This window comes from Triticum aestivum, chromosome 4A (genome assembly GCF_018294505.1).
Source record: "Triticum aestivum cultivar Chinese Spring chromosome 4A, IWGSC CS RefSeq v2.1, whole genome shotgun sequence".
Taxonomy (NCBI): domain Eukaryota; kingdom Viridiplantae; phylum Streptophyta; class Magnoliopsida; order Poales; family Poaceae; genus Triticum; species Triticum aestivum.
This window is the reverse complement of record NC_057803.1, coordinates 536,455,737-536,465,070: the sequence shown is the minus strand read 5'-3', so window position 1 is coordinate 536,465,070 and position 9,334 is coordinate 536,455,737. Positions and strand designations below refer to the sequence as shown.

General features: G+C 37.3%; 1 protein-coding gene across 1 annotated transcript; it reads right to left on the bottom strand.

Moving 5' to 3' along the window:
• Window positions 1-484: 484 nt before the first annotated feature.
• LOC123086771 (putative protease Do-like 14) lies at window positions 485-7,113 on the bottom strand. The gene is made up of 9 exons (XM_044508563.1): window positions 6,860-7,113; window positions 5,472-5,666; window positions 5,259-5,383; window positions 3,748-3,959; window positions 3,517-3,598; window positions 2,674-2,816; window positions 1,725-1,845; window positions 1,291-1,383; window positions 485-961 (listed from the first exon to the last, which is right to left on the bottom strand). The coding sequence occupies exons 1-9, from the start codon at window positions 7,050-7,052 to the stop codon at window positions 845-847; spliced, it is 1,281 nt and encodes a 426-aa protein (XP_044364498.1). The 5' UTR covers window positions 7,053-7,113; the 3' UTR covers window positions 485-844.
• Between the last annotated feature and the right edge of the window lie 2,221 nt (window positions 7,114-9,334).

Here is a 9,334-nt window from a genome sequence, read left to right as displayed (position 1 = left end):
TTCTTCTTTCGGAAGCTTTTTTTGGGGCAAATTGCATTTTGTTTCGTTGTTGACCTCACAGCTACATGTATAAAATGTAGTACAAATTAATCGGGTCACACAAGGTGAGCAATACTCTGCAATAGAACTACGTACATGATTTCCATACACAGCAGGATTTTGTAATACTTTAGTTCAGACTTCACGATGCAGAAAGAAATAAAAAATTCAGAGACTCAAACATATTCAACTATTGGTGCACCATAGCATACATCTAGCACAAATAACCCCCCTCCCCTATGATGAAGCATGTAAGGGACATTTCAACCAAAAGTTATGAGATGCTGCATCTAACAACCAATAGAAATGGACCTAGGTTTTAGGGTGCCACGCAAGGCGGACGCCACGTACCAACCTGATTTTGCAGCAGGCAAATCAAACCTTCCAAATACAGATAGAACATTGCTTCCAAATTCCACTAAAAAATGAACATTGCTTCCAAACAGATATGCGAACCATGCATCCATTTAAGTTTTTGCCAGTGCCAGTGCAGAATGTAAAAATTATTCGATGACTCTGCTGTTTCAGTCTCTTGCCTATTTTGTTCATAAGTATTACAGATTACGAAACTCCACATCCACATTCTTCGATGAGTTTCACATTTTGTCAAGTCAAACACTGCACCACCATATCTATTGGTAAGTTTTTCTTTCCCTCAATGAGGAAGGAGAATACCCATTACCCATGCCTACATCGAACTCAACAGAATGTCCATAGGCCGCATAAAATGATTTTTTAAGGAAAACTATATTTGTACTGCAAAATTCTCCTCTGAGCTCATTAACCTCAAGCAGATAATCGTGGGTCACCTGCTGGCATCTGCTTCCTCTGGCGTAACTGTCAAAGTCACATGTACATTGTTCGCCCTTTTAACAAGAACTTTAAATGGCACTCCAACCTTGTCCCCCATGATACCAATAATCTGCAATGTATACTCTCTATTAACTTGTCTGCACAAATATCCCTCAAAAAGAAAAACTCATCCGCACAAATAAAAGGATAATTTGACCCCCCCCCCCTCCCCCCTCCCTGAGTTGAGATTTGAGAATTTGATGCACAGAACACTAGAATAATAACCCCAGAAGCGCATGAACCATGTTAGGCAACAGGCACCAGAGGCCACTATTCTAGCATCAGGCTTAATTCCATATCACGATCTAACATGACATAATTACTTCTTTCAAAATAAGGAATATTGCAAGTGATAGAAATTTAAGAAACCTCCACATAACCAGAGGTTACCCTAGTTACCTCTTTGATCGTTTCCACTGGTTTACCATCAAATTCAGTGACTACGTCCCCAGGAGCAAATCCTGCACGTTCGGCTGGCGAGCCTGGTGTAACCTGGTAATCCACTAATCTAGTATCAGCAACTTAGCATGGCCTAACTATAATCAGAATAAATAATAAGTCAGAAACAGCAGGAGATATAAGAAAGAAAGGCATTGAACTGTGATAATTAGAATTGTACAACAAGTTTAATTCAAGCACACCACAAAGTCACAATTACAAGAATAAATAATAGGTCAGAAAGAGCAGGAAATATATGAAAAAAAGCAATGAACTGTGATAACTAGAATTGTACGACAAATTTAATTTGAGCACAGCAGTCAGAAACTTAAGAGTGAGTCTTCTGGGCTGCAGAACGTCTCATCATGGCACAAGACGAATTATGAATAGCTTACCATTGGAACAAGCACACCTTTGCTTACATCAGGGAAAGAACTTGATCTTTCTTTAAGTTGCGCAATGACCATTGGATTAAGATCAAGCATCTTCAAACCAAGCCACGGGCGTACAACTCTCCTGCATTGCACAATAGGAAGTAACATCATACTGGATTTCAGTTAAATTTGTGTAATACTGATGTTCATTCATCACTAATCGGGTTACTCGAGTGGTAGAACACAAACAAATAAGAGTTAGATAACTCGATCAATCGCATTTTTATCAAGTGACCTTTCAGTATCTCAATCTAAGTTACGCCTAGTGGACTAAACCAGGACAAGTTACCATGTACAAGTATGGGCGATAATTTGAATATGGTTTTGGCATCAAATAGTTGAGTTGTCACAAAATGATAAATAACATGAACAGAAGATGATTCCCACACGAGTAAATTATAGTATAAGATATCTACAAAATAGGAAGCAAGTGTATCACTAGCATTGGCATATTGCAACAGAGACAAAAAGATTGGAGGTAATTGCATGGCCATGTATGTTCTCATACTTCGCTGTATCAGTGTGCACGCTTCATCTTGAACATTATACTTGGTGGTGGTATGCGTGTGGTAACATTTAAGTAATCCAAAAGAATCTACTTACAGAAGGTAAATGCAGACTGACTACCTATAAACTAACTTCTTATATACAAAGCGTTGTATATAATCCAAAAAAATCTACTTACAGAAGGTAAATGCAGACTGACTACCTATAAACTAATTTCTTATATACAAAGCGTAAACACCATCATCATACGACTTTCACTTACCTCATACAATGCATGTTCTAACATCACTCCAAAAGTGGAGATAATAGCCTAAAGTTAAATAAAGAAATTTCCGAAGGCAAGGTGAAATACAAGACAGTGCAATAGTTAAATGCAACCTGAGTCATACGACTAAAGGCATACCCATTTTTCTTGAAGTGCTCCACTATTTTCACGACATAGTCAATCGGTACTGAAAAGCTCAAACCATCAGCATCCCTAAGTTTCATCACATTAACTCCAATGATCTCGCCATCGAGGTTCACAAGAGGACCTCCAGAGTTACCCTGCAGCATGCAAATGCGTCCACAGTTTGTCCTAGAGAAACTGAGACCGAACCAAAAGCACCAAGGAAACAAACCACATATGTTTGCATTACATATATATGAGGCTACATTGGCAAAAACAAAATGGATGAACCAAGGAAAAACTTGAACAAAAACAAAGGTTGCCCTGTTCTTTAATATTAGTCCAAGAAGAAAGCAGGTACACAAAATTTAATTCCGTAATAGAAAGCAGGTAAAAATTAATCGATACTGACATCTATGGTCACCACCCGAGTGACAAATGGATCAGAATAGAAAGTTGAACGTTGCAACAGGAAGGTGCACGGTAGGTAAATAGCTTAAGCTGCTACTATCTTTTTTCAGATTTGCTACTGTAATTTATAACGTTTTCCTCAAAACTGTTTGGTGCATGGTCCTCATTCTGATAGGGTGCAGTTAGGAATATCTTTCTCAATTCATGATTTTTCAAAGCTATATTGTCCCAACACAAATTCAAATACATTTATACATTCAGTGTTAGTGTTTCCGATCATTTTTTTTTCATATCTCCGCATGTTCACAGAAGAAGAAAAAAGAGTGTGATGGCTGGTAACAAGACCTAGTAAAATGACATAATAATTACCAAACAGATCAGAATATCCAAGTGCACGAAGGATGTGCGCTAAAATCATGCCCAGGAAGATGAGGTCAAAGGTCTTACGATATTGATGGCACAATCTGTTTGCAGATACTCCCTTCGTATTCCTCCAAGACCCAGATCACTACTTTTCCGGTCAACACAACTACAGGAAAATGGGGTGAAAGTGGAACATTGAAGTCAGCAAAATAAAGAGCAAGTTTGGGGATCAAAAGTGGACCAGTAGTGTTAAAGATGGCCAGGGGATGAGATAAAATTAAAGCAAAAAAGGGTCAGTTTTAGGGAAATCTTAACCTTACAATGCCAGCTGTAACTGTATTCTGAAGAGAAAGTGGGCAGCCCAAAGCAACAACCCAGTCACCTGGTCGAAGCTTACATGAGGATCCAAGTCTTGCAGCTGGTAAAGGTGTCTTGGACTTGATCTTCAGAACAGCGATATCTGAGTGGTGGTCAAAATTGAGAACTATGCCTTCAAATTCACGACCATCTTGTAAACTCACACTAACCTGTTATAATTGACCCATTTTTAGGCAAGATTGAGGAAGCAAACAAATATTTATACTATTTAACTGGATGAACCAAGATGCTGGCACAACATTTTAACAGTATAAGGAAGAGGATAGAAGTGTAAGTAAAAAATCTATCTTAAGCAGAGCTACGATGTGGTAATTTGTTAGGAAAAACACTGAATTGTATATACTATGGCTTGGGTCAAATTTGACCCTAGAAAATTCCAGAACTTCAACCTTGGTACTTAGGTTATAGACTACTGTCCATTTTTATAGGGTTATCGACTGTTATTGACTGTTCTAGTGTTCCATAACTTGAAAGAATGATAAAGGACCAAGGACAGTCCATTCATCCATGTATAATCAAGAGACATATTCTAACTTCAATTCTGTTATAATTGGTCACAACGCATCTGTCCTATTCTGTAAAGAAAGTGATGCAGGTAGAAACAATGAATATGAGTTAATTCAAAAGCTTCCACTTTGCGAGATTAGAGAAGTTTCTCATGTCAATTTTTCTTCTTCCGATGTACAGAATGAGAAAAAAAGGTGCTATGACTAACAATGATATGCAATTCATTTATGTGAATCTTTACCAATTATAAAGAGATGGTCTCAACTAACTGTGATGAAGGTAGAGAAGCATTGTTCATACTCTATACACATCAACCTCAACAGTCAACACCAACTGTCTATGGAGGTATAGTAAGTGATAGTAACCTCAATACTAGCATTCGAGATTTATCAAGCATCATAACCAACATATAATATACACATCTATACTGATAGCTCAACGCTGCTCCAAATTCAGAGATATTCTAAGAGTGAGGGGAAATGGCTCCCATTATGAACAGTAAATTCTAAAGAAATACTTGGAATTATAAAAAGTCACACATATTTTGAGTCTTTGATAAGCCGTCAAATTTGTATAAAAAATGAACAGTTTTGCGCGCTAATTTTTTCCAAGCCATAAAAAACGAGACAAAACATTAATAGCACTAAAGGTGCATAATTAATCCCCCCCCCCCCCCCCCGCCCCTAAAGTTTGTAAGCACATAAGAATACATTTACATCCATAAAGCATTTTGATTTATTATTTCCTTTACACCCAGGAACAGGTGCTCCAGGTTAGAGTTTTGACTTTCCAGTGTTTTAAGAACTTCAACAAGTCATGTCCATGCATCATAATACTAGTTTCATTTGTCCATGATAAGCATTGTACAGTATTAGCAATGTCAGCCGTAATGGATAACACAAGATGAACACAAAAAGTACTGGTAGTGCCAAGTTACTAACCTTCCCCTTTAGACCTGGTTTTGTGCTTTGAAAATCTGTAACAAGATGGGCACATGTCAATATGGTCCCATCTGGATCTATTATAGTCCCTGATCCAAGGCTCTTCTCTCGCAACCATCCATTTTCTACAGAAATAATTGCACAAGTTTACAACATATAGCTAGTGAAACTGGTCATAAGTTTTAACAATTTCCGTTGCAGCTACATTCCCACCTTGCATACAAGAAATATTCACCACAGCAGGACCAACTGCAGCTGCGGCATTGGCAATTGAGTTTCTGCCTAGACATCCTGGGCAACATCTCGAATCATCAGAGTTTCCACCAGAGGCATGGTTGCTCAGGTTTGCGGGCGGAACCGATGCACATGCAAAAGAGTTTAGTATAGGGAAACCCCCTGTAAAAACCCCTGTACACAAAAATTTGAATACAATTAGTTTTTTTTAAATTAAGCTCTTGGTAAAGAGCAAGATATGGAGGCATTATTGGGTGAAACAAAGTGTAACACACACAGCATTTCTGTGAAATATATGTGCTTACAAATAGTGTTCTAATGTCCAAATGCAGGCTTCCACCAAACTGGTCTCCAACTATGTTTATTAATATATAACATCGTTGAATCCAGAGTCCAGATAACACCTTAATTCAGCTAAACTACTCGCTCAGAACAGTTGCACATCCATTAATAGCATTTACTACGTACTCTCAAGAAATCATCACGTAATAAGGTAGAAAAGGAAAAGATATATGACGGCAGACAAAAAAGGGATTTACTGCCCTAAGACAACACATATATAAGATAAGAAAAGAAGCTAAACCACAGTCACATCATTTGAGAACAGTTGTGCCCCAAGACAGAATTTATTTTCCGAGAAATGTTCTTACACTTTTCCCAGCAAAGAACTAGAACAGTATTTTTTTAGCAAAATACATAAATATGTTTTACCATTTGAAATTCTACATTTGCAAGTCTATATCGACACTCTACAAACAATAGTATGAGTTGCGCTTGGATACTAATCACCTTAGCCATCCATAAAATCTGAACGACTATATTTTTTTGGAACTTTCCTTGCAATTGCTTACTGTGTTACGATTATATTCATTGCATTTAGAGCTAATTAATCATATGTTTTGCTTTTTGCATTTCGTTCGGTTTTATGCATCAAAATTAAAACCTCTCAAACCCTGTCTCCACCGCATAATGAACGTCCCTTCCTCTGTCCCCTCAACAGCAGGCTTTAGTGCCAATTTGGGGAAACTAATAACTATCAGCAAGGATGATCTAGTGTCACTGTTCCAACAAGTGTTCTGTGTTGCAAAAATAGCTAGCTTATAAACTACTCCCTCCGTTCCGAATTACTTGTCGCAGGTATGGATGTATCTAGATGTATTTTAGTTCTAGATACATTCATTTCTGCGACGAGTAATTTGGAACAGAGGGAGTAGTAATAACCATTGGTAGTTGGCACCACAGTCCACAAAGCATTCGATGTAGTACTACTGGTTACCGATAATCGCGAATCAATGACACCCTGTTCTAACGTAGGTGATAACCGTAAACTAGCCCAGGCAAGCAGATGACGCGACAGCAAACCGAACCTTGCCACGGCGCGAAGAGGGGGTTGCTGGAGAAGAGCCCCGTGGCGGCGGTGGACAGGAGATGGCGGAGCGGCGCGGAGGCAGACACGGTGACGACCGTGGCGGAGTCGCCGCGGTCGAGGAGGTGCCCGGCTCCCGCTGCGGCGGCGCCGGCGGCGAGGAGTAGGGCGGCGCGGCGCGGGTTGCGGAACATTCTCGAGTGTGCGGGAGGATCGAGAAGAAATGTAGCGTGGTCTGTCTGCTCTAGGATGGTGGGCCGTACAGGTCGCCGTATCAGCTTGGGCTGGATTGAACTTGGACTTTTGACTTGGAATTGGAACTGGAAACTGGAGGACTTGTACGTATTTTTGGGGAGGTCCTCTTTTGGTGGAAATCCCTATTCGCCGCGCTCTGCATCAAACTGCCGGCGCTTCGCACAGGAGAGCGACTCGATAGGCGGGCCCACATTTGGCGGGCCCACTACAAAATATTCATAAATTCAAAAAATGTTCGTGATTTTCATAAAATGCTCTTGTTGTCATAAAATTCTGCGAATGCTTTTTTTTCAAAATTAAAAAAATATATTCGGGTGTTAAAAAATGTTTGTGATTTTCAAAAAATGTTCATGCTTTAAAAAATGCTTTTTTTGAAATTTTAGAAAAAAATTCATGCTTAAAAAATATATAGGAAATTAAAAAACAATGATCATTTTCAAAATCTGTTCACAATTTCAAAAAAATCTCATTTATAAAATTCATTCGCAATTTCAAAAAATATTCTCATTTTCAAAATTTGTTCACAATTTCAGAAAAATGTTCATTTTTCAAAAAACTTTTGCGATCTCAAAATTTTGTTCGCAATTTCAACAAATATTCCCATGTTTAAAATTTTGTTCGCATCTCCAAAAAAATGTACAATAAAGATTTTGTTCGCATTTTTTAAAAAGTTCGTGTTTTAGCTTTTTTGGTGCTGAATTAAAAAAATGTTCATGTTTTCCATTTTAAAAAAACAAAAACTGTTGGCAATCTCAAAAAATGTTCGTGTTTTTCGCAATTTGTTTTCTTTTCTGAAACATTTTTTGAAAATTGTTCGCATTTTCAGATTCTGTTTGGGGTTTGCAAATTTTGTTCGTGTTTCATTTTCAAATCAGAATTACAAAACATCTTCACTTTTTCCAAAAAAAATGCGGCATTTGAAAACTGCTCGCAATTTTCAAAATGGTTTCAAAATGTTTTCCAAATATCAACGCTGCTGTCTATTCTTATAGATATCTACATCTTTATGTTCAATTAATGGTGTGTGGTGTAGTGGCTAATGGCTTGCGGTTGTAGTGTGTGGTGGTGGCATCTATTCCTAGTACTCGCTGCTTAATTCAGTTTTTTTTGTCGCGCGCCTTGGTGCGCCGGGCCGGTCGTGCGTCAACCTTGTGCGAACCTGGACTCCTATAGGAATTTTTCCTTTAGAGCCCTTTGGTTCATAGGAGTGGATTTCTATTCCTACATAGTATTAATTCTTATCCTTCACATTTCAAAAGGAAAATAAACATGAGCCTAGACTTAATGGAAAAAAAATCTTATAATGTGAACCAAATGACATCTCCTTTTCTAATTCTACTTATAGGATATGAGACACATCTCATCTCATTTCCTATAAATTTCCTATTTTTATGATAATCTTATCCTATGAACCAAAGGAGGCCTTAGGATGTATTTGGTAGAGTGCATGAGGGCAAAAGTTCTTAATCCGATCCACTTTTGCTTGTTTGGTACGGTGCATGGGCTCACCTGGGCTATGCTCATCTGATGCAAAAAGGGGCCCTCAGCCATGCACATCTCATGCACCCCAGAGAGGGTGCATGGAGGCAGCCATGCTCGCCCCGACCCTCGTCCCCACTCACCAGACCATGTCTAGATAACTTTAAATTTTCAAAAAATGTTCATAATTTTAAATTTTAAAAATATATTCCATTTTTTTAAAAAAATTGAATAAGTTTAGAATTTCAAAAAAAGAATTTATAAATATTCAGAATTTCAAAAAAAACCATTTTTCAAAAAAGTTTAGAATTTCAAATTTTGTTTAAATTTTCAAAAAATGTTCTAAATGTTCTAAATTTGTTTAAATTTTCAGAAAATGTTTCAAATTTCATTTTTTATTTTTTCAAAAATGTTCATAATTTCAATTTAAAATTATTCAAAATTTCAAAATTTCTTTGAATTTTAAAAAAGTCATAATTTTCAAAATATGTTTAAATTTTCAAAATATGTTCAAAATGTATTAAATTTTCAAAAAAGTTTGGAATTTTAGTTTTATTTAAATTTTCAATAAAATTGAGAATTTCAAAATATATTTAAATTTTGTTCATCATTCAAAAAAAATTAAATCCAAAATTGTTTAGCATGTTTAAACGCATGCAGGCTGCCAAATAATGTCTCAGCGCATACACCACTGCCAAACAACAGCAAATGCATGAAGTTAGCATGTATTAGAGGAGAACAA

Bases quoted from the DNA above. Each gene is read 5' to 3' on its own strand.
- LOC123086771 (XM_044508563.1), bottom strand. From the start codon at position 7,052: ATGTTCCGCAACCCGCGCCGCGCCGCCCTACTCCTCGCCGCCGGCGCC. The intron at 3,599-3,747 runs GTTAAGATTTCC...ATTTTCCTGTAG, and splicing joins GTTACAGCTGGCATTGTAAG to TTGTGTTGACCGGAAAAGTA. The intron at 1,384-1,724 runs GTAAGCTATTCA...GTGGATTACCAG, and splicing joins AAGGTGTGCTTGTTCCAATG to GTTACACCAGGCTCGCCAGC.